Raw genomic sequence first — 25,319 nt, forward strand, 5'->3', positions numbered from 1 at the left:
CATGTTCCATGGGAGTGGAGCCAAAGCACCACCAGGCATGGCCCAAACATTAAAAAACAACAAAGGGGGCTGGAGCGATAGTACAGCGGATACTGTACTATGTTTGCCTTGTGCATGGGCCTGGGTTCTATCCCCGGCATCCCATATGCTCCCCTGAGAACCACAAGGAGTGAGCTCTGAGCCCAGAGCCAGGAGAAAGTCCTAAGCAGGCCGGCTGTGGCCCAAAAACAAAACCTCAACTCCCTTCTGGGTGACGAGGAATGACCATAACTGGCAGGGGTGGGCATGTGGCACCCAGGGGTGCTTAGGTGATTTCTAGTGGGGCCCAAGGGCCCCGAGGCAGGAGGTCAGACCACAGTTAAGGTGAACTCCCCCACTCCTGTCTCTCCACTCCTAAATATAGGTACATTGGAATTATTTCTAGTTTAGAATTATTTTTTCTGTTGCCAAGATGGGCTGGAGCGACAGCACAGCAGTTAGGGCCTTTGCCTTGTATGCCGACCTGGGTTCGATTCCTCCTTTCCTCTCGGAGAGACTGGCAAGCTACTAAGAGTAGACCACCCGCCTGACAGCCTGGCAGGCTCCCCGTGGTGTATTCAATATGCCAAAAACAGTAACAAGTCTTACAATGGAGATTTTACTGGTGCCCACTCGAATCAATGAACAACGGGAGATCAGTGACAGTTTGCCAGAGATTCAAACCAGGGCCTCACATATGTAATGCAAACACTGTGCTCTATTTCTCTCTGAGCTACAGCTCTGGCTCTATTATTACTAGTTTTTTGTTTGGGGTTTGTTTTGGTTTTGGGGTTTTTTTTGGAAAAAAAATTAAAAACCTAAAAGATGCCTAGATACCCCCTTGGCTTCTGGTATTGCGGGCTCAGAGTGCTGTGGTAGTAGAACCAGCCCATGGAGGACTTAGTTGCTTTGCTTACCTGAACCCTGACCTCTGAACTTCACACTTTCAAGGTAGGTGACTTGAGGGAAATGCTAAGCTCCACACAGTGACCTCATCTGTCTAGAGCTCGGAGAGCTAGGCAACCTTTACAGTGGGGTCCCCTTGAGGATCAGAGGCGGTGTGACTGTACGCACAGCCAAGACAAATGCAAGAATCAGTCCTCCCCCAGGCTGAGCTGGCAGGAAGGCGGCCATCCCCTCGCAGGAAGCTACTAGTGGCTGAATCTGGAGCGAGGAAGAAAGCGGGAATGGCCTGCAGCCCCCCACCCCCGCCCCCGGAGGTTATTAGCGTCCGCAATCACGACTTGCCAGCATCTTCTCCAAATAGGCTTTTCCGTGTTTATTTTTAAGAAAACAGAGTCACCCCCGAGCACATGGCACTCACCAGGCCGGCTCCCACCGCCCTCCCTTGCTGTGTCCCTGGTGCCCAATCAACAGAGCAGGGGAGCAGGTGGCCCTGGGGCTGGCCCTTCCCCGGGGGCCCATTCTGAGCCAGGGCCGCCCGCCAGCTGTCATCACCGGCGTGTTTAGATGGCAGGAAGGAAGGCTGTGCCCGGAAGTCAGAACCCCACTCTCTCCAGATGCCCCCCGACAGGCACATACAGGGCAGGAGGGGAGCTTCAAGGGACTCCCAGAACGGACTCGGGTCAATACACTCGGCTTGTTAGGCTTCTAGGGGGCGTGCGGTTTCGGGCGGGGCTGGGGGTGGGGGACCTGGTTAGTGCATTAGTGCTGGCTGGAGGACAAGGGTCGGCTGGGGACAGGACATCCTCTGAGGGCAAAGCAGAGACAGTGAGAGCCCACGTCCCTGTCGCCTTCTGCTGAACGAGAAGGGCAGGGAGGAGGCCTCAGCCCTTGGCCTCTTCTGGCCCCTCAGTCACGGGCCAGCCCAGAGGCGGGATCCCGGGTCCTCGGGACTGGGCAAACGAGTCTGATGAGCGCCGTGCAGCCTTCACCCAGGTGGGCCGCGTGGTTCGGGGGCTTAGGCGTAGCCCCCGGCCATCTGACTGGTGGCCGCGTTGCTGCCCACTCCCCGCCAGGCCTGGAAGCTGAAGAAAGAACTCACGCCGTACGCAATCATCACCAGGCACGAGAAGAACTGGAAGAGAAGGGAGAACACGGCGCCTGGAGTCTCGGGGGGGTGGCAGCAGAGGGCTGTTGGGCATGCAGCTGGCACTAGCGCTGGCCTGCCAGCCTCAGGCCGCACCCGGCGTGACCCCCAGAACCGGCAGCCGTGGCCCTGCCCCAGCTCCAGCTTAGCCATGCACTGCTGCCCGCTCTGCTGGGGCCCACATTAGCTCCTCCTGGGGAAATACCTGACTGCACAGGCACTGCGTGTCCGTGTGTGTGTGTGTGTGTGTGTGTGTGTGTGCGCGCGCGCACGCGCACGCGCGCGTGTGTGCACGCGCGCACGCAGGTCACCTCCTGTCCACCCTAGACACACCCACAGTTTACTTTTGAAACACTTGGTGGTGCTTGACCTGTTCCAGACCCAGCTGGAACTCAGGCCACGCACTAGACTGCTGGCCTGGGGGCCGAGACCCCCTGTGAGTGGCCCCCGAGAAATGCTTTGGCCGGCACCACCCCACCCGAAGCAGAAGAGCATATTCAAAAGCCACCATAGCACCCGGAATGTAGCTCAGAGGTAGAGCACTTGCCTTCAGGTGTGAGACCTTGGGTTCGATCTCCAGCATCACAGAAACACTAAAAAGTCATCCTAGGAATGTTCTGGAACCTATCCAGAGTCCTACATGAGCACCTGTGCCCGCATACACACACTCCCGCTTTATCCCAGTGTTTACTATTTCCAAACCATCCTCGTCAGGAAGTGAAAAAAAAAAGGTCCCCCCTTCAGTCCCACCTGTAACTTCCCAGCCTCAGTTTCTCTGGATGCCCAAAGTCACCTATGGAACACCACAGGATAAAGTCTGGGAGAGCTGAATCCTATGAAGAATTATCTGTAGGCCTCGCGTGAGGGGTGATGGGCAGAGGGGACACCTGTCAACTCACTGGTCACTGGCAGAGCCTGGATGCAGGCTTCGTGAGAGACATTTCCCCAAATCTAAATTTAAATTAGTTTAAATCTAGAGGTTTGGATGTCAGCTCTTTTGAATGGGGAGATGGCTGAAAGCCTTGGATAGATTCTCAAAGGAGACCCGGGACCCTCAATCAGCTTGGGACAACACACTGACCAGCACCCAGAGCCTTGGCCGGAGCACCCTTCTCCCCCTAGGGTGCTGCCCCGGCTCTCCCCCACCCCCAGCCAGGGTTAAGTGCACAACTTCTGGGGCCATGGTGCACGCTGGCCTCCCTGGGAGCCAAACTCACAGAGGCAGCCGCGCGCTGGTTGTAGGGCCGGGAACCCTTCAGGGCCGTCAGCTCCACGGCGGCAGAGCAGGCGATGAAGGCCGTGACGTAGAGAACCGTGGCGGTCACATTGAACACCATCAGCTGCAGGGACAGGGAGCAAAAGCATTGAGACTCGACACCGACAATGGGGCCTGGGACTTTCTGAGCACCAGAGGCTGACACTGGACTGGGGAGGGGGGGGGGGCGGGCGGGGCCAACCTCCTGCTGGGCAGGAGACCAGCCAGCACAAGCAAGGGCCCCACTGGGCAGCGCCTCTCCATCACAGGCTTGGTTCTGGGAGGCCTGGACCCAGACCTCATGCCTCTGTGCCCTGTGAAAATGACCTGTCCCCCACAGCCCCTACAGACACACACAGGTTCAAGGCCCATGTCAGAGGCTGAGTCTGATTCCCCCTGGGGCCAGGAGACAGCGGAAACTGCCTAATGACTCTTAGACCTGTTCAGTTTTATCCATCGATTCTTCTTAAATTACCAACTCCCTAAAATTTGATTTTCATGTGCCAAGTTGAAGGTGTTGACCATTTTCTTAAACTCAAATCTGGGGGCTGGAGAGAGAGTAGACTGGATAAATCACTTGCCGGTCGACCAGCCAACTCAGATTTGATCCCTGGTTCTCCGAGCACTGCCAGGAGTAAGCCCTGAGCACCTCCAGGTGTGGCCCCAAAAAACAGAGAGAAAGAGAGAGTGAGGGAGAGGGAGAGAGTGAGAGTGAGGGAGATGGGGAGAGAGGGAGAGAGAGAGAGGGAGAAAGAGAGGAAGAAAGACAGAGGGAGAGAGAGACAGAGGGAGGGAGAGAGACAGCAAAAGAGTGAGGGAGAGAAAGAGAAGACAGAGGGAGGGGAAGAGGGAGAAGGGGAGAGAGAAGAGAGTGAGAGACAGAGAGAGGGAGAGGGGGGAGAGAGAGAGGGAGAGGATGAGAGAGAGAGAGAGACAGGGAGAGTGAGACAGAGAGAGAGAGAGAGAGAGAGAGCACTGACTTGTCGTGGAGAAGCCCAGATGTGCGTGACCACAGCTGGAGGTGAGTAGAGGCAGCTCCCAGGACAAATGAGTGATGGGTTCTCCAGATCCAACCCCGCCCCCCACCCCGGCACGGACCCAGTCGTATACCTTGCCTGGTTCGCAGGGGACTGTAGCCTCAGCCCCCCAAATCTAATCAGATCGTGCTTACCCAGCTTTTACTAGATATATTCTGCAGCCAACCCCTCCGCCCCTCTCCTGTTAAAAGGAGGGTCTGGGGGCGCGGCTCTGCGGGAGAGCATTTGCTTGAGTGGGAGGCTGGGTTCCACCCCAGGGACCCCAAAGAAAACCCAAGAATCCCAAAGGCCTTAGCCTACAGGGCTGGGAAGTCCTGGGTCCAATCCTTGGCGCCACATGGCCCCTGGAACTCCCAAGGCTCCACAGGGCTGAACCACCCAGCCCAACTGGCCAAGAGTTACCACGAGTGACCCCCAGAATTGGTAAGCACTGCTTGGGAAGCATCTCTCCCACCCCACGCCCCTCAAAAAAAGGAAAAGCTCTAGGAATGTGAGGGACACTGTCCTGTCATCAGGCCAGGGAGGAGCCTCTGTCCAGCGCCGCCTCTGGCTGGAGCCCACGCCGGGGCCCAAGACCCCCTGCCCCCACCTTCAGCAATTTTCCTTCAAGCTTCCTGGGAGTGAGCCTGGACCCCGAGCCACGAAGCCGGGCCAGTCCTCCCGCCCCAGCTCCCCCACGTCCAGCGCCCGCTGCCTGCTGCCAGCACCCTGGCTCCGGCTAACAAGCCCCGTCTGTCTCCGCGATGACTCACGTTTCCCCCGTTTGAGAAGTCATTGAATCCCACACAATGCGGCCCCGTCCCAGCCGGCAGCCTGTGTCATGTGCCTCTCAAGGCCCCGGGCCCAGCTGCAGGTTTCCGGGTCAGAGGAAAAAGCCCAGCAGCCCTGCGTGTCCACCCAGGGGCGACCTGAGAGAGGGACTGGGTGGGCCCCGAGACGCCTCCTGGACGTCCCCAGGGTGGGAGACGCAGCGCTGTGGACCCGAACCTCGGCCACACACAGGACAAAGGTGGTGACCAAGGCTCAGACGGAGCTCCCACTCACACCCCCACCCCCACCCCATCGCCTCTGTTTCCTGGCTGTCCACCCCCGGCCCAGCCCCCCACTGCCCACTGCCCCCCACTCACCACCAGCGGCCAGGGAACCGTGTACCACTTCATGTGCATCTGGAACAGGTAGAGCATGAAGACGACGACTGTCACCAGCCAGAGGAAGACCGCAACGAACATCACCCAGCCATAGGCGGGGTACAAGTGGTACGGCGTGTCGGCGATCAGGGCCCACACCAGCAGCCCCAGCACCTGGAGTGGGGGACACAGGGAGAGTGACTCTAGGAGCCCCCGCAGGGCCGCCTCCACAAGCCTCCTCTGCAGGATTCAATGCTCGGGCAGTCGGGAGACAGGAAGTCGCTCCTCCCGTCCACCCAGCCCTCCCTCATTTGGTTATTATTCCCCAATTCCCAGTCTCAGGGACAACTTCTCCTCCCCCATCTGAGTTCCAGAACCTTCTTCTGTACTCCCCCCATCCTCAATGCACTGCCACCTCCAGGGCACATCAGTGACTGTCTCACTCAACGGGACCCCAATCCCTGGAGAAGAAGCCACCAGACAGAGCCTTGGTGAAAACCTCTGGAGGACAGGGCCAGAGATGGTACAATGAGGAGCCTTGAATGTGGTTGACCCAGGTTCGACCCCTAACGCCCCATCTGGTCCCCTGAGCACTGCCAGGAACGATCCCAGAGCCAGAGTCAGCAGTCAGCCCTGAGCACCACTGGATGTGACCCCTGAAGACAAAACAAACAAAACCTCTGAAAGAGGAAGTGAGGTCGGTTGATGGTTGATTGCCCCAAGGGCTGGAGACAAGTCTACTCCAAAATACTGTGGGGGGGGGGGGGCTGGGGGAGAGCTGGGGGGAGGGGCCAGGGCGGGGGGGGGGGGGTGTCAGCAGACGCGGGTTCTATTCCCAGCATCCCATAGGGTCCCTCCAGCACCACCAGGAGTAACCCTTGAGCATCACTGGGTGTGACCCAAAAAGAAGAATAAAAAAACCACTGCACCGTCCTGCTGAGCACTGAATCGGGAGTAGCCCCAGCACCAGGGTGCCAATTACACACACACACACACACACACACACACACACACACACACACCATGGATGAAGCAACCAACATATCTACCCCCTGCCGCTGCCCCCAGCCTGCTGGTGACCCACCCAGAGGAGCCACACAGCCCCACCCCAGCAGATCCCTGTGCCGGAACCTCCCACCTATCGATCAGGTGCCAGTCTGCTCCCAACCTGATCTCCCACCTGGCACCCAGGCAAGGCCCTGTCCTGGGGGGGACCCCGAGGCACTGCACCCCCACAGACCTTGCCAGCCTCAGCCAGCTGGTCCGGGTGGGTGAAGACTCAGTGAGAAGGCAGGACAGGGACCCCCACCCCTTTCACCACCATCCTTCCGGAATACACAAGAAGCCACCCACGGGGAGGGGAGGCCACAGCTCTGAAGGGAACAGTCACTTCAGAAGAAGTGTGGGTGGGGGGGGGAGGGAGGAGGCGCAGACATTGCCTGAAGGGCGTCCCTACCCTCCTGACCCAAAGGAAGGACCTGGTGAGCTGGGCACTGAGGAGAGACCAACTGTGTGTGTTGAGGTGGGGGAGCGGGGGTGTCTGGGAGTCGCTGGGGCCAGGGGCGTGTCTTGCCCATTAGGACCAAAATTTCATCAAAGGCTGGAGCGGCTCAGGATCACTAGCCTGGGTGCTGGACCACCAGCCCAGCTGACCACACACTGCCCAGATTGCCCCTGAGGGCCCCCCATAAAGATCAGGTGGGGTGACACTGATGCACACCCCTCAACTGTGGCATTACCCCAAGGCTTGGCTGTAGAGGGACTAGTGTCCCCAACAGGGCAGGACTCAGGGCAGCACCCCACTTTGTCTCCCTGATAGCCCAGCACTCCCTCAGAGCTTATTTCTGTGTATTATCCCCACTCCTGGATAATACTCCTGGGCCTGGAGTGATAGCACAGCAGTAGGGCATTTGCCTTGCACGCAGCCAACATGGCCGACCCGAGTTCGATTCCTCCGCCCCTCTCGGAGAGCCGGGCAAGCTACTGAGAGTATTTGATATGCCAGACACAGTAACAACAAAGTCTCCAATGGAGACGTTACTGGGCCCGCTCGAGCAAATCGATGATCAACGGGAGGGCCTTTACCTTTACCTTTACCTATCCCCACTCCAAGGGCAGAGTGAAAGGTGCTCATGGAGACCCCTGTCCACCATCTGTCCTCCCCTGGGTCCACCTGGGGTCACCCAGGCCCCAAGCCCCTCCAGCCCTCCCCCTGGGTGTCCAGCTGGGCCAGGTACTGGCGGCCAGAGATGCAGCCCCAGATAAGCGGCGGGAATTTCTCCTGTTCCCTCTGGCTCTATGGCACTGGCCCTGTGCCCAGGGCACCGACTCGGTTCTGCCCCAGAACAAGGAAGGTCCATTCCTCCCTCTGAACCAGACGGACTGGTTCTTCCCCCAGCCCTTCTCCAAGCCTTGAGGATCTGGAGGGAGTGTCCAATCCCAGGACACAGGACAGGGCACCCCAATACCTTCTGACCCCCACCATGGGGGAAAAAAAAGGCTAAGGCCAGGCCCCATCCCCAAACATGGCAGGGGCAACTGCACCCCAACCTCTGACCAATCACCACTCCCCACACACCCAGGAAGTGCCCAGAGGACTTGGCCATGGTCTGGGGGTGGAAGGGTCAGCTGTGTCCAAGGGTGCCAGGATGGCTGGGGGTCAGAGGCCCCCTCTGTGCCACCTCCTGCCTCCAGGATGATGTGGCCCCGGGGCCCTTGCCCGAAACAGCCACAGGCCCGCCCTGGGGGCACCCACTGGGACACTCACTGCCTCCCATGAGCCCGGCATTGACCTGGAGCAGACACGCCCTGCTCCTGTGGACAGTCCCAGCCCAGCCCCCGTGCAGGCAGGTGGATCAGGGCATCCAGCAGGAAGGAGAGCAGGGGTCACTGGCAATTTTAGGAGACCAAGACAAAGGTGGGGCATGGGGGGGCACCATTTTTTTTCTTCTTGGGTCACACCCGGCAATACACAGGGGTTCCTCCTGGCTCTGTACTCAGGTGCTCAGGGGACCATATGGGATGCTGGGAATTGAACCGAGGTCGGCCACGTGCAAGACAAACACCCTACCCACTGTGCTATCGCTCCAGCCCCTACCCCCAAGTCTTAGCAGGGAGCGAGGGAGAGATGGCCACCAGGTACCAGAAGAAGTGTCTTTTCTTGACTGGGGGCCCCAGCCCAGAGGGTGATCCCACCTAGACACATCTGGAGAGAGAGCCCTGATGACCCAGGAGCAGAGGAACATGGGGGAAGGCTCCTCTCGGGCCCCTAGAGGCAGGAGCTCAGGACAGCGAGGAGGGTGCTTGCCTTGCCCAGCCTGGGTTCAATCCCCAGCATCCCATATGGTCCCTTGAGCACCACCAGGAGTAATTCCTGAGTGCAGAGCCAGGAGTAACCCCTGAGCATCACTGGATGTTACCCAAAAAGCAAAAAAAAAAAAAAAAAAAAAAAAGTCATCCCTGAGCTCCCAGCCAGGGGTGGGCCCTGAGCACTGCTATGGACTTATCCCACCCCACAAAAGGAACCCATCCTCCCAATGGAGTCCCCTGCCCCCCCCCAACCCCAACACACACCGCCTCATGGGCTTGAAGCTTCCAGAAGCAGACGCCAAGGCATTCATGTGGGTTAAGCTGCCCAGCTCAGGGTAGTGTCTCCATGACAGCCCAGGAAGGAATACACAGTACCTGGCTACCTGTCACTACACCTCTGGGGGAGGTCTCCATCTGACACGACAGATGAGGGTGGTGGGCAGTGCTGACGGACGAGGTTTAGAATCTCCCTAGTTGGGACTGGAGTAATAGCACAGCGGGTAGGGCGTTTGCCTTGCACGAGGCCGACCCGGGTTCAATGCCCAGCATCCCATATGGTCCCCTGAGCACCGCCAGGGGTAATTCCTGAGTGCAGAGCCAGGAGTAACCCCTGAGCATCGCCAGGTGTGATCCAAAAAGAAAGGAAAAAAAAAAAAGAATCTCCCTAGTCACCCCAGCTGCGTGATTCTCAGCAAGCAACAGAAGTTCTCTGTGCCAGCCTCTCATCTTCAAAATGTGCCTACTGAGATACCTCGGGGCCCCCGCGGGGCCAGGGATGGACCCTGGGCCTCCTGCATGCCACACGCTGAGACTGCAGGAAGGGACGCTCATGCCAGGTCGTTAGAGCAGCATCCAACACAGCCTTTGCACGCTATGCCCATGCGGTGCCCACGCCGTCTGACGCCCTGCTCCTGGCGCCCTTCTCTGAACCGTCTCGGCCACTAGTTCCCGGGGCTGAGCAGCCTGGCCGATAAGGGGTGGCCGAACCGGCTGGGGGTGGCAGATAAGGGCCAAGCCCTCCCTTTAGATAAGTCAGCTGGGAGATCTGGAGAGAGAACCTTCAAAATTCAGCCCAGCCCCCATGCACACAGTCTCCCCTCCTGCCCATCGAGGGGCCCTGGGCACTGCCCTTTGCCCCTTTATTTTATTATATTTTTTCTTTATGGGTCACACCCGGCGATGTACAGGGATAACTCCTGGCTCTGCACTCAGGAATTACTCCCGGCAGTGCTTGGGGAACCATATGGGATGCTGGGAATCGAACCTGGGTCAGCCACGTGCAAGGCAAACGCCCTACCCGCTCTGCTATAGCTCCAGCCCCCCCTTTGCCCCTTTAAACCAGGGGCTGGGAGGCACGTGGTACGCCCCCAATCCCTAGGCTAACTCCTCCTACCTAAGGAGGATCACCCCCCCCCCATTCTCCTCTGGCTCCTCCCCCATTCCTGGGACAGGAGGGGGGGGGAGGGGACAGCCCCTCGCCTTTCTGGCCCGCCTCTCCAGGCAGATCACTGAGGCTGGCTGGCGGGTGTGTGTGGCTGACAGCGGCTGCTGGTATTTTGAAGGGGCTGGGAATGCAGGTCTGGGGGCGTCTGATTCCTACGTTATTTTCAAGAGGCACAAGAATCCTGAGTATTTTGAGGCTGAGTGATAGTACAGCGGGGAGGGCGCCTGCTTTGCACACGGTGGATTCAGGTTTAATCTCAACCCTCATGGGGTCCCCCCCCAAATCCAGAGCCAGGAGTAAGCCCTGAGCACCACCGGATGTGGCCCCCAAACTAAACAAAAACATAAAACTGAGGAAACCCAGTGTTTCAGAAACTGGGGGGAGACCCGCCAACACGTCCTCCCCTGCCCTGACCAGGAAACAGGCCCAGGGGGACCACGATGTCCTCCCCGGGGCCCCCCTCACAGGGACACATCTGGGCAGCTAAGGACACTCAGCCCTTGGCCTGGCCGGGCCCAGCCTCCAGACCCACCCTGGCCCTTCTCCCTGCAGTGAAAGGGACTTTATGGGGACAAAAAGCTCCCATTGTGCCCCAGGAGACAAAGGCGCAGGGGACAGCGGCCCCGGGCGCGTGGGCTGCTCACAGCCCGCCACACGCCACCCCTCCCTGCTTGGGGGGGTGGTGCTCCTTGGAATCCCCAACTCCACAGTGCTGGGGTGCCCACCCCGCACCCCGTCTCCCCAGGAGGAGACAGCGGGCACACTTTCCTCTCTGAAAGCCGCACAGCGTCACCAAACCCCAGTGCTGGGTCACCACCAAACTCCGGGGCTGCGCGTGCCAAACATCACCACCCCCTGGGAGCCAGGAGCCGCCGTGGGGGCCCCAAGGCGACTCTGATGGCGGTACCTATTCCTCCAGCCTCAATTCTGAGTCGACTGGGCATTGTGAGGCCACTTCCAGCGGTGCTGGGGGGGGAGAGGAGGGGCAGTGTAGAAGCCAGGGCCCCCCAGGGATGTTCTACTACATCCCTGGCCCCCAGAGCTGAGATCTTTAATTTTTTTTCTTGGATGGGGGGCTTACACCTATTGTGCTCAGGGGCTGTCTCAGGGCTCACTCCTGCAGGTGCTCAGGGAACTGGGTGGTGCTGGGGATGGAGCCCAGACTTCCTGCAGGCAAAGCTTTGCCTCTACTCCAGCCCACTGAGCCACCCCACCAGGACGCCCCCACCGGCACTGCTTCACGGCCTCTCTCAGGATTAGTCTCTGCACAGGCAGGTGTCTGGGGACAGGTCAGGGGCCTGGAGACAGACAGACACACACACACACACACACACACACACACGAACACATGCACACACATGCACACATACACATGCACACATGCACACACGTGGACATACACACAATCAAGTGCACACATACATACACATACATGCACGTGTACACACGCACAGGCACATGCACACACACACACACTCCCGCAAGGGCTTCCCTAGCTCTAGGAGCAATCCTGGGGCTCCTTCTCAAAGAGGCTCTGGAGATTTGGACCTTGCCTTGCCTGCCTGCCTGCCCCCCACTATCCCTCCTGGGGGGCTGCTGGCCAGCCCAGAGGACTTCCCGTGTCTCTGCAGGACTAAGGCCCTGCGGTTGGCACTGAGCTCTCCCCCGAAGACCCAGGTTGGTCCGGCCTTCCGCCCTGCTCCATCCCAGGTCCCTGCCAATGTGCTTCTCTCGGAGCCTTTTTTTTTCTTGTTTGGTTTGGGTTTGGGGCCACACCCGTCGGTGCTCAGGAATCACTCCTGGCAGGGCTCAGGACCTTATGGAGTGCTGGGGATAGAACCCAAGTCAACCGTGTGCAAGGCAAATGCCCGACATGCTGTCCTAGTGTTCTGGCCCCCTTCCAGGCCTTCCTGCCTCTCAGTCAAGGCCTGGCTTATTTCACAGATGAGGAAGCCAAGGTCTGGAGTCAGTGGTCAGTGGACAGGAGGCCACACCTACAGAAACTGATGTCCTCAGGCAGGACAGGCAGGTGCCCCACCCACCTGACATCTTTCTTTGACCTTGAGCAATCCCTGCTCTATCTCCACTTGCAGGAGAGCCTGGTGACCTTCCCGCTAACCCCTGAGACCAGGTGGTGGGCCACCTACCCCCGGCCCTCCCACTGCAGCTGGAAATCCCTGAGGGTTTGTTTGCCAGCAGCTCCAATGCCGGGCCCTGCCTGCCTTTCGGCCTTTGCCTTCCTGCCCTGACACTCTGTGCCACCCAGGGGAACACCCAGACCTCTCCCCCAGGAGCAAACAGGAGGGGCACCAGTCTGACAGCAAAGGGCCACTGAGGATCCAGAGCTCACAGCAGAATCAGAAAAAACCACTCCAAGCCCAGAGCACTAGCCAGGGAGAAGTGAGGGTGGGAACCTGCTTTACTCACAGCTGACCGGGGTTCGATCCCCAAGCGCTACCAGTAGTGGTCGCTGAGTGCAGAGCCAGGAGTAAGCACTGAGCATGGCCGGTTATGGCACCCAAACAAAAACCACTCAAAGGCTAAGGAGGGGCTGGAGCAATAGCACAGAGGGTAGGGCATTTGACTTGCACGTGGCCAACCCGGGTTCGATTCCCAGCATCCCATATGGTCCCCTGAGCACTGTCAGGAGTAATTCCTGAGTGCAGAGCCAGGAGTAACCCCTGTGCATCACCGGTTGTGACCCAAAAAGAAAAACAAAACAAAACTAAAAAGGCTAGGGAGATAGTACAGCAAATAGGGTGCTTGCCTTGCACATGGCCAACAGGGGTTTGAACCCCGGTCGTGTGGGGATACGGTCCCTCCTTGTCCTACCAGGAGTGATCACTGAGCACAGAGCCAGGAATAACCCCTGGGCTTCACTAGGTGTGTTTCCAAAGCAGTCAAGAAAGACAAAAACCACTCGGGTTCCCAATACCTCTGGGGACTAGAAAAGCACCCTGAGGGCCCCCAGAACATCAACTGTCCACTGTGGCCAGCTTTGCGACCTTTATCCAGGTGGGCCTTGCCATGGGTGAGACCATCCTCCTTCCACAAACCAGTAGGAAGTTTGCCCATAGCTGCAGAAGCAGCTCACCCGAGCCAGGGCTACTGCCGTGTGGCACACAGCTCACCGACTGACCAGGGGCTGGCCGGGCAGAACCCCTGTCTCAGGAACCCGGCACCCAGCCTTGGTGCCACTTTTGAGTCTGGCAAAGGACCTGCCCGTCTGTCGGCCCACGATGTTCGAAGGTGCCGCCTTCACCGCCAGGGTCATGCCCACCAGTGAGCTGCCTGGACTCTTTTTCAGTTCCGCATTTCCACTAATTTGACAGGGAAGTTCTTTTTAGCACACTTTGAAATGTGTAATATTGATGACACAATAGGTAATAAAATGGTGTTTTTAGCCCGCCTCTCTCCTCCCCTGATACTCAGTGTTTTCCCTACTGACGGCCAAGTGTGGCTTCTGACATAGCTCTCCAGAGACAGTCTATACCTACACACACTCACACACATGCTCACACAGACACACACACACACTCATACTTCACAGTGGCATGTCCGCATGGAGCCTGTGTTTTTTTCTCATACAGAGATGATCTGTGAGACCAGCTTTGCCCTGAAATGCCGCCACCTCTCCACCATCCATGGCCACACACAGGCCTGCAATATAGTCTCCCTCCGCGGGAAACTGGTCCCTTCTCACTAACCACGAAGCATGCTGTCACACGCAGGTGTGATTTATTAACCTGTCCCCACAGCCATCGTATCACACAAAGAAGTTTCATCATAAAAAAGAAACTTAGTTTGATGGATGTAGTGTTGGAGTGAGGTGTGAATTACAGTACTGTAAATCACAGTACCTTAATGAAGATTTTTAAAAACAAGGGACCCAAGCAATAGTATAGCAAGTAGGGGGTTTGCCCTGCACACGGCTGACCCAGGTTTGATTCCCAGAAATATGGTACCAGGAGTAATTCCTGAGTGCAGAGCCGGGAGTAATCTCTGAGAAACAGTGGGTGTGGCCCAAAAATTTGAAGAAAAAAAAAGAAAAAGAAAAAATTTTAATGGAGGGGGGAATATCTAGCAGTGCTCAGAGGCTACTCCCGGCATGGTGCTCAGGGACAGAACCTGAGGCTCCCATATGCAAAGCAATAGCAGCCCTTTGAGCCATCTCCCTAGCCCTTAAAAAGTCATTATTTTTAATTACCAAAAGTATAGTGAAGGTAAGGTGTGTTGCATCCTTGCATAAGACTGACCTAGATTCAATTCCCAGCACCTTATATGGTTCCTCAAGCCCACCAGAAGTGATCCAAGACAGGTGTGTGTGTGTGTGTGTGTGTGTGTGTGTGTGTGTGTGTGTGTACACAGAGCTGAATGGAAAAGCACATGCTTCCCCTGTATGACTCCCTGGGTTCCATTCCCTCCCTGTGCACAGAATAAAAAAAATAAAAATGACCCAAATGTGGAAAACCTGTTTATAACCCCAACCGCCACTAGCTGGAAAATTCAGTGCAATAAGCTGAAAAAATTTCAGTGGAAAATTCAGTGTAATAAGCTGAGAGAGCTCGGGTTGAGCCTTTGCATGCTTAGAAGCCTGACTTGTCCCCACAATCAAATGGGACTTCAGCATTACCAGCACCTCCTGGACAACAATGCACAACTGGGCATGAGCACTGAGCAGTGAGTATCGCCGGGAGCAGTCCCTGGGCCCCCTGAGTTTTTCTTCCAGCCTCCCACCATACGCACACATACTCACAACGAAAACTTAAGTACAACAAAAATAGAACAATTTTCTACAGATGCCTGGACAGACATCTCCTAGGACTCAGACTTCCTATTAAAAAAAAAATAGTGGGAAGGCTAAAAGCTAGAAAGAAGGAAAACAAAGGAAATAGGAGAACCAGAGCAATAGCACACAGGGGAGAGGGTATTTGCCCTGCAAGGAGGTGACACAGGTTTGATTGCTGGCATCTCATACAGTCCCCTGAGCCGTCAGGAGTGATGGCTGAGTGAAAAGGCAGGAGTAAGCTCTGAACACTGCTGGGTGTAGTCCCAAAACCAAATAAAATTGAAAATCAATAAAGAAAATAAGAACTCAGTAGCACATTTGTATGGCAAAAGATATTTAAAAAAGGACCTGAGAGATTAGTTCAGGAGCCAAGGGGCCTTGTCTGCCTTGCATGGGACTGATCCCAGTTTGATCTTGGCACCACCTGTCGTCCTCTGAGCACCATCAGGAGTGATCTACTTATTGCCCAAAATAATAAATGAAGGGAAGAAGAAGAAAGAGAAAGAGGAAGAGAAGGAGGAAGAGAAGGAGGAGGAAGAGAAGGAGGAGGAAGAGGAGGAGGAAGAGAAGGAGGAGGAAGAAAGGGAGGAGGAGGAAGAGGAGGAGGAGAAAAAAGAAAAGGAGAAGTCATCCATTGGGAGTTAAGTGAAAAAACAAATACAACTAGGGGGTCGGAGAGACAGTACAATGGGTAGGGCATTTTTTTGGGGGGGAGGGTCACACCCGGTGATGCACAGGGGTTACTCCTGACTCTGCACTCAGGATTTATTCCTGGCGGTACTCAGGGGACCACATGGGATGCTGGGAATCAAACCCGGGTTGGCCGCGTGCAAGGCAAACGCCCTACCCGCTGTGCTATCGCTCCAGCCCCTACATAGGGCATTTCATCCCTGGCACCCGGTATAGTCCCATGAGCGATGTCAGGAGTGATCATAAGGAAGCCTGGAGCTCGGCTGGTTGTGGCCAAAAGCAAAATAAAACCAAGAGCCAGGAAAAATTCATTGCTAAAATCAGGCAGGGGCGCCCCAGAGCAGCAGGAGGACTGACAGGGAAGGATCCCAACAGACACAGAAGCCCACAGGGCTCCAACCGCAGCGGCAAAAGTCAACCTCCTTCAGGAGGGCAAAACCACAGAATCCTATGCCCGGCGCCATCTCCCCCTCAGACTGGCCGGGGCGGGGGTACAGCTAAGCCCCGGGAGTGCATCTGGCAATCTCTCCCCATCTCGGAGCACGCATCCCCCACGACCCAGCTTCCAGGATGTGCCGCACTTGGAGCCAATCGGGTGCGCCCACGGTAAGCGTGGGCACCCCAAGTGTCCACCGCTGCCCAAATCACACTGAGGCTGCCTGGGACTGTTGGGGCATCACTGTGCTCCTTGGATGAAGGAGAAACACCACCAGGACACACTGCAGTGGAACCGACAGGCCCAGAGGACTGGTCAGACTCAGTCCCTTTAGGGAAGGTGGGGAGAGGGAGGAATCCTTGGCCAACTCGGTGCTGATCTTCTTTTATTTATTTTGTTTGTTTTGAGGGTCACATCCAGGGGTTCTTAGGACTGGTTCTTGGATCTGCACTCAGGGATCATTCCTGACAGTGCTTGGGGATCCTTATGGGATGCTGGGGATGAACACAGGTTGGCTGCATGCAAGGCAAATGCCCTCCCCTCTGCGCTGTACTATAACTCAGGCCCCTCATGCAGATCTCTCTCTTTTTTAATTGGATCACCATGAGATGCAGTTATAAACTTTCATGATGACGATTCAGTCATACAATGATAGCGCACCCAGCCCTCCACCAGTGCACATTTTCCACTACTAATGTTCCCAGTATCTTCCCACCACCCCCAACCCATCCCATCCCCAGCCTCTGTAGCAGACACCTTCCCTCTTACTCTCTCTCTACTTTTGGGTATTATGATTTGGAATACAGATACTAAGAGGCCATCATGTTTGATCCTTAGTCTACCTTCAGCACACATCTCCCATCCCGAGCAATCCCTCCAACCATCATTTGCTTAGTGGTCCCTTCTCCATCCCAACTGCCTCTTCCCCCAGCACGTGGGGCCGGCTTCCAAACCGTGGAGCCATCCTCCTGGCCCTTATCTCTACTGTCCTTAGGTGTTAGCCTCAATGTATGCTACTTTATATTCCACAAATGAATGCAGTCATTCTATGTCTGTCCCTCTCTTCCTGGCTCATTTCACTTAGCATGATACTCTCCATATCCATCCACTTATATGCAAATTTCATGATTTCATCTCTTCTAACTTGTGCTAAACTTCTTAAAGCCAAAGTTGGAGTGAGGATAAATGTCTGAAGAGCTGGGTTTGATCCCTAGAACTCCCCAGACTCCTGAGTACTACTGGGAGCAAGTCCCTAGCCTTGAGCAGAGAGTAGCTCCCCCCCGCACCACCTTGTGTGACTTGAAAAAATTTAAAAGTGGACTGAAAAGCTAGTATAGAGCAGATAAGGCGCTTGCCTCTCACGTGGCCCATCCAGATTTGATTCCTGGCACCCCAGATGGTCCCCTGAGGCGCACCTGGAGTGATCCCTGAGTTCAGAGCCAGGAGTAAGCCCTGAGCACAGCCAAGTGTGGCCCCAAAGCAAAAACAAAACAAAAAAAAAGGAGGAAAAAAATAGAAATGGTACATGGAAATCAACATGACTGGGAAATTATCACGAGTGGGGACTAGTAGACGTGTGTGTCTGTGTCTGTGTCTGTGTATATGTGTGTGTGCGCGCATGCGTGCACACCCACATGTATGTATGTGTACACACTCTAACCCAAAGGCAGAAAATTGTACTGTGTTCTTTGCTACCCTATTGTGAGTGTTGTAAATATATTACCTATTAAAGAAGTCAAGTAGATCAAAGACGGAAACAAAGTGCACAGTGTGACACGCACTGACACAAAACATCCCGGACACGCTGCCAGCACGGAGCTCTCCCCTCCGAGTGAGGATGGGGAGATGCATGGCGGGAGGCCAGGCTCCCCTGGAATGCCAGCTCCTGGGGGTGGCTGCCTGGCAAGGGCAGCGGTGGTCAGCGAGAGGCAGCACTTCACTGAATCCTCTGCACCGTCTGGATGTTCCGCCGTGACTTTGCCTCATTCTGAAATCTAAAACAACTTCTTTAAAATATGTTCAGGGGTCGGAGCGATAGCACAGCGGGAAGGGTGTTTGCCTTGCACGCAGCCCACCTGGATTCAATCCCCGGCACCCCAAACGGTCCCCCGAGCACCATCAGAAATAATTCCTGAGTGCAGAGCCAGGAGTTAACATCCTGAGCATCGCTGGGTATGGCCCACAAACAAAAATAAATTTAAAAAAATAAATAAAATATACTCATTGATAGAGAGCTAGCTGAGCCAGGCTCAGGGACGCTCTGGGATGTGCCCCAGAGAGAAACAGGAGGCAGCTTTGTCTAGCAGGAAGAGAAGGGGAGCACATGCGCTGTGAGGAGGGCTCCTTGCTGAACACGGGGTGCAGAATAATAACAGCATCAGGCCTGAGGGAGCGCTCAGTGGGCAAGTACATGGACTGAGGATAAATGTCTGAAGAGCTGGGTTTGATCCCTAGAACCTCCCAGACTCCTGAGCACTACTGGGAGCAACTCCCTAGCCTCCCCTAGTGTGACTACCTTGTGTGACTTGGAAAAATGAAAAAGTGGGCTGGAGAGCTAGGATAGAGCAGATAAGGTGCTTGCTCTTATCTGATAAAGAGCAAGATAAAGTGAGGACAAAAGTCCTCACTCCTTTGCATGCAGGAGGCCTGGGTTCAGTTACAGCTCAACGAGCACCCCCAACCATGCGGTGCCAGGAGTGATCTCTGAGCACAGAGCCAGGAACAGCCCCTGAGCACTTCCGGGTGTGGCCCCAAACAAGACAGAAATAATAAAAGCATCCTTGTGAGAACAGAAATGCCATCAGGACCTCTATGCTCAAATCACCTCTACTGGCAGCGTAGATGGTCCAAGAATAACCCGAGCAGTGTCTGCACAGGGCTTCTGTGTTTTAGGGAGATCGTGTCAGTGTTTGCTGTGTAACACACAGCCCTGAAGGGACAGTGGGAGAGCAACGGACCAAGAAGGTCGGAGCAGGGAGATGGGACCCCCAAGTCTCAGTGCCGGCAGCAAACCCAGCAGCATTCTCAGCCTCTGATCCCCCCTCCCGACCCCCACACCTTCTCTCAGCTACTGTCCTGCAGTTGGAGTTGGTTCTGGGGCCAGTTCCCCCACCCCACCTGGAGAGAGGAGGCACCCCCCAGCTCATTGAGCCTGTCCCCCACAACCAGCCCCAATAAGATCTTAAACTTGCTAGAGATCCTGGATTGATGTCCAATCCCTCTATACACACCCCACACACCACCACCATCACCAACGTCAACAATGACAAATTTCAAGGTCGGGGGGAGAGAGAGAACAGTGGGGGATGGCACTTGCCTGGCAAGCAGCTGACATGCCAATTTGATCCCTAGTACCCAGAATTCCTTGGGACTGATCCCTGAGCACAGAGCACGGAGTAAGGCCACACTGCCAGGTTTACACCACCACCCTCCCCCAAATTAACAAATTTATTTTAAACATACATTAAAGGGGCCGGGGTGATAGTACAGCACATAGGGCACCTGTCTTGCTTGCATACCCCCAGCCCAGGTTTGATCCCCGGCACCCCATATCATCCCCTGAGCACTGCCAGGAGTGATCCCTGAGCACAGAGCCCAGGAGTAAGCCCTGAGGCCTGCCGGGTGTTGTAGCAAATACATAAGATTTTTATTAAAAAGCAAATACATTCATAAGATTTTTTTAAAAAGCAAATACATTCATAAGATTTTTTTTAAAAGCAAATACATTCATAAGATTTTTAAGAATAAAATTAAATCAATTTTTTTAAGAATAAAATTAGGGGGGGCTGGAGCGATAGCACAGCGGGTAGGGCGTTTGCCTTGCACGCGGACGACCCGGGTTTGATTCCCAGCATCCATATGGTCCCCTGAGCAGCAGCCAGGAGTGATTCCTGAGTGCAGAGCCAGGAGTGACCCCTGTGCAATGCCGAGTGTGACCCAAAAAGCCAAAAAAAAAAAAAAACAGAATAAAATTAGGGGCTGGAGCGATAGCACAGTGGGTGGGGCATTTGCCTTGCAAACTATGAACCTGGGTTCGAGTCCCAGCATCCCATATGGTCCCCCAGGCACTGCCAGGAGTAATTCCTGAGTGCAGAGCCAGGAGTAACCCCTGTGCATCGCCGGGTGTGACCCAAAAAGAAAAAAAAAAATGGAAAGAAACCAAAGTGTCCACGCTCCCACAAGGCGGGTCCGACCTTCCATCTGGACCCCCGAATCCACATCTGTGCTAGGATCGGGCCCCTGTGCTCCCCTGGGACCCCCAAATCAGAAACACAGCCTCCTAGAGTGGGCTGAGACAGAGCAGACTCTAACCCCAGGGCCTCTCCTGCCCTCATCCCCAATCTCATATTCAAATGACAAAACAGGGACCTATTTGTGTGGCTCCAAACAAGACCCCAAAAAACTCAGAATTAAAACTATCAATGTGAGAACTGGAAACCCTGCAAAAGGTTCTTTACAGAACTGTCCTATAAAGAGGCGTAGGTGGTCCAAGCAGGAATAACCCAAGTTAGACGGGAGATGTGTGTGAAAGACGACAAAGGACCAAACATGATGGCCTCTTAGGGTCTGTATTGTCAACCATAATGCCCAAAAGTAGACAAGAGAGTAAGAGGATAGGTGCCTGCCACAGAGGCAGGGGGTAGGGCCAGGTGGGGGTGGCGGAAAAGATACTGAGGACATTGGTGGTGGAAAATGCGCACTGGTGGAGGGATGGGTGTTCCAGCCTGGTATGACTGCAACTCAGTCATGAAAGCTTTGTAACTGTATCTCACAGTGATTCAATTAAAAGAGAAGGCAGGTAACAAACAAACAAAAGGAATAACCGGAGTTGTTCCCCCACAGGGCTCCAGTCCTCCCTGGGCTGGGCCCCTACACTGTCCGAGCACTTCTCAAGGCCGCCCCTGGGTCACCATTTCCTAGAGAACCCCAAGGCTTCTAGCAACAGGTCACCCCAGAAACAACTGCAGCTTCACCCACCATTTGTCGGCTCTCAACCTGCAGCTCCCTGCTATATCACTCCACCCCCGAACGCTGGGCTCCGGGCAGCCACCACTGCACCACCCTGCACCACCCTACCCCACCCCACCCCACCCCACCCCCGGCCAGCCTCATCTCAGAGACATCCCTGCCCCCAACCAGAACCATCTCCCAGTGGCCCTGGGAACTCAGAACTGTTCTCTTTGACACCCCTGGAACCCCGCGGAGAGCTTGGCACATCCATTTCTTCCCACCCACAGATTTAGGTCAGGGATGGAACCTGGGTCAGCCACATGTAAGGCCAGCGGCGCTCCCCACTGAGCAATGGCTCAGCCCTCACCTACAGATTCAAGGCTGGGGGGGAAACAGGACCGACCCCTCCCCCCTCGGGCGACTCCTCCGACCAAAGCTGACTCTGGGAGCTAGATACCTCCAGAAGAGATTTCCTGCAGTGGCTTTTCCTGCCATTTTGCACATTCTCTGTCCAGCGCCGGGGACAGTGAAGCTTATTTTAAATAACCCCTGCAGGGGTCTTTGAGGGTGGGACGGAAGGGGCGTTTGGAAGTCCCCAGCGAGAGGGAGGAAGAGGCAGGCGAGGAGGGGACCGTTGGGAAGTTTGCTCTGACCACCCCACCCTCCTTCCACTCAGGGCTGCGGCTCCCCCCCCCCCCCCCCGCAAGGACCTACGGCAGGAAGCGCGGTACATGCAGGGCGGACCTCAATCCCATCCTCGTCCCGTCCTTGTCCTCGGGAGAAGGCCGGACTCTCCAGGCCAGCTCCCCCACAGTTTCGAAAGGCGGCTATGAAAGCCCAGCCCCCAGCACTGAAACCTAAGTGTGGAGGGCGCAGGGGTGTGTGCGGTGGACCCGGACGCCCCCTCCCCGATTCCCTGCCCTCAGCGCCGGGCGCCCTGTCTGGGGTCCTGCACGTCCAACCAAACCGGCTGCAGCCCGGCCCGAAACCCAGCAGGAGCTGGACGCGCCCGGCTCCCGCGACGGGATCGGGAGGGCCGTGTCGTGTGGACTTGCCGGAATGGACAGGGCAGGTGCGGCGAAGGTGCTGCCGGCCAGGAGTGGACTCCCGCTCAGGCTGGGATCCCTGCAGGACTGGGGTCACCGTCCTGGCGAAGAGATGGAGCGAGCGACCGAGGGATGCGCAGTGACCAGGACAGGGGATGGTTTCTGAAGCCCCAACCCGGCGCGGGGGGCGTGATGGACATCGGCGCGGGGGTCACTCTGAGCACGGGGAGCACTGTGCGCGCTCGTGGGGTGGCACGCGGGGTCCTAGGCTTGGGGGCGCGCAAGGAGAGAGGGACGGGAGGAGCGGCACCCTGGCGCTCCGGGCTGGGGGGCGCGCAGAGAGAAAGGGGTGGGGAGGGAGCAGTCCCCTGGCGCTCCGGGCGTGGGGGTGAGCAGGGAGAGAAGGGTGCGGGGTGCGGGGAGAGCGGCCTCCGCGCGCTCCGGGTTTGGGGGTGCACAGGGAGAAAGGGGTGGGGACGGAGCAGCCCCCTGGCGCTCCGGGCGTGGGGGTGCGCAGGGATAGAGGGGTGGGGAGGGGGCAGCCCCCTCGCGCTCCGTGTTTGGGGGTGCACAGGCAGAGAGGGATGGCGAGAGCGGCCCCCTCGCGCTCCGGGCGCGCCCCCCGCTCGCTCACCAGCTGCAGCAGCATGAGCACCCCGAGGCTGGAGCGCAGGAAGGCCAGGTCGGGGCGCAGCGCCCACACCGAGGCGCCGACGCCCTGCGCCGGGCTGCTGGTTCGCGTGCTCACTTTGGACGGGAACTCGGCCATGGCGCCGCCGCCGCCGCTCGCTCCGACGTGGTGGGGCCGTTCCCCCGGGCCCCGGAGCCGCCAGGTGCGGCCGCAGCCCCGGCCCCGCCCTCCCGGCCCCGCCCCGTTAACCCTGCACCCCCCGGCAGCACCCAGGCGCGCGGGGCGCGGACCCCGGGTCGAGCCGACCACCCCGGCTCTCTGCGGCGCGCGCGCGCGCGCTGCGCCTCCTGCACCCCGGGGACACGGTCCCAGGATCCAGGGGGACCCGGGGCACTGTCAGAGCGGAGGGACGAGGTCCCAGGAGCAAAGGGTGAACGCAGGAGCAGGAGTAGTGGGCTGGGGGCGACCCGTTATGCCTTAGGGGATAGGGTCTTCCTTCCAAACAAGCAGAGTTGGAATGTATTTATTTTGTTTATGTGTTCTTACACAGTTACGAAGTTTTTCATGACTGGGTTTCAGTCATAGAATGTTCCAATACCCATCCCTTCACCTGTGCACGTTTCCCACTGATGTAGGCAGGTGGACAAGAGAAGTTCCCCCGCCCCCCCCCCCCCCCCCACACACACACACACACGCATCATGGCAATGAAATTTCTGGGAGGTAATAAAGTCATAGTCCTAAACCTGACCCACTTTTGGATACAGAACGCAGGACCTGATAAGACCTTCTCCAGCAGCAGACCCTGAGGAGACCGGACCCCTCCCTACAAGAAAGAGCCTCAAGGAAATTACTGGAGAACCCTCAATTCCTTCCTTTAATCCAATTAACCTTCAGCTAGCCTAGACCAGGTAAGGCTGGACTGACCCTCCCAGAAAAGATCTAGCAGGAGCAAAGGTCAAGAAAAGGAATTCAAAGAAGACCACTCCCAACTCTACCCACTTAGCAACAACACTATCAACAGACTCTTATCTAGCTAGAAAGCCCCACATAGGGAGTAGCCTGGAAAAACCACCTTGAACAAAGGAAGGGCTCATATGCTGCCCAAGCCCACATGTGGTACCCAAGCACAAGTGGCGCCCGCATCTCCCTTCTCTAGATGTGTACTTTCCTATCTGATTGTGGCATGTGTGTTGAGATTCTGCCCTTGGGGAAGCCCAGGTGCTTTCTCTGATCGAATTACGCTTTCTCCCCCTCCTTCCCCTTCCTCAAAACCTCTTAATAAAATCTTCACTGCTCATCTACACTTGAAATTCTCTTCTGGGGCCTAGAGCAATAGCACAGAGGGTAGGGCGTTTGCCTTGCACGCGGCCGACCAGGGTTCGATTCCCAGCATCCCATATGGTCCCCCAAGCACCGCCAGGAGTAATTCAGTAATTCCTGAGTGCATGAGCCAGGAGTAACCCCTGTGCATTTCCGGGTGTGACCCAAAAAGCAAAAAAAAAAAAAAAAAAAAACTACCAATAAAATTCTCTTCTGCAAGGCAAGACAAGAACTCATAAAACCCCGGGGAAGTCCTGACTTTCCTTTCCTGAAGAGAGCAAGTCCTCACTCCAACCTGAGTTCATGGCTCCCAGAGAAATCAGATAGCAGGGATCAACTAGACCAAGCAATGTGTGGCTTGATGGCCACAAGAGGGGCTCATCTCGAAATTTTTTGGTCCTAGTCTTCTCAGGGTCTCAGGGTGGCAGAGTTGGATTGGGAAAAAGTGTCCATCTCTCCTCATCTCACATAAGCCACCCGTGGGGCTCCACTGACATCACCACCACCTTTGTCGAAGTTTCTCTCCCACCCCCACCCCTCAACCTGCCTCTATGGTGTTTTCTCTCCCTCTCTGTCTACCCTCATGGTCTCCCTTCTCTCCTCTCTCTCTTTCTCCTTTCTCTCTTTCTCTCTCCTCTCTCTCTTCTCTCTTTCTCTCCCTCTCACTCTCGCTCTCGCTCTCCCCCCACGCACACAATTCCCTGTCTCTCTTACATTATAGTTTGTAATACAGATGCTGAAAGGTTATCTATCATATTTGGCTGGGGGCTGGAGCGATAGCACAGCGGGTAGGGCATTTGCCTTGTATGCAGCCGACCCAGGTTTAATTCCCAGCATCCAGTATGGTCCCCTGAGCACCGCCAAGAGTAATTCCTGAGTGCAGAGCCAGGAGTAACCCCTGTACATCCCCGGGTGTGACCCAAAAAGAAAAAAAATTGGGCTGGAGATATAGCACAGCGGGTAGGGCGTTTGCCTTGCACGCAGTCGACCCGGGTTCGATTCCCAGCATCCCATATGGTCCCCTGAGCACCGCCAGGAGTAACTCCTGAGTGCAGAGCCAGGAGTAACCGCTGTGCATCGCCGGGTGTGGCCCAAAAAGCAAAAAAAAAAAAAAAAAATTAAATTATATCATATATGTTCCTTTACCTTGCTTCAGCACTCTGTTCTTGTCCAGAGTGATTATTTCCCACTATCATTGTCATAGTGGTCTCTTCTC

At 56.2% G+C, this 25,319-nt stretch overlaps 1 protein-coding gene across 1 annotated transcript; it reads right to left on the reverse strand.

The window, feature by feature from the left end:
- Window positions 1-1,901: 1,901 nt before the first annotated feature.
- On the reverse strand, window positions 1,902-23,010 carry PLLP (plasmolipin). The gene is made up of 4 exons (XM_056137205.1): window positions 22,786-23,010; window positions 5,488-5,661; window positions 3,286-3,408; window positions 1,902-2,056 (listed from the first exon to the last, which is right to left on the reverse strand). Exons 1-4 carry the CDS (start codon window positions 22,918-22,920, stop codon window positions 1,940-1,942), a joined length of 549 nt encoding a protein of 182 aa, XP_055993180.1. The 5' UTR covers window positions 22,921-23,010; the 3' UTR covers window positions 1,902-1,939.
- Window positions 23,011-25,319: the final 2,309 nt, after the last annotated feature.

This window comes from Sorex fumeus, unplaced genomic scaffold (assembly GCF_029834395.1).
Source record: "Sorex fumeus unplaced genomic scaffold, SorFum_2.1 ptg000122l, whole genome shotgun sequence".
NCBI lineage: Eukaryota > Metazoa > Chordata > Mammalia > Eulipotyphla > Soricidae > Sorex > Sorex fumeus.

Excerpts from the sequence above, each read along its gene's own strand:
- PLLP (XM_056137205.1), bottom strand. The coding sequence starts at position 22,920 with ATGGCCGAGTTCCCGTCCAAAGTGAGCACGCGAACCAGCAGCCCGGCG. Across the intron at positions 5,662-22,785 it reads TGCTCATGCTGCTGCAGCTG|GTGCTGGGGCTGCTGGTGTG; the intron begins GTGAGCGAGCGG and ends CCCCCACTCCAG. Across the intron at positions 3,409-5,487 it reads CGGTTCCCTGGCCGCTGGTG|CTGATGGTGTTCAATGTGAC; the intron begins GTGAGTGGGGGG and ends CTGTCCCTGCAG.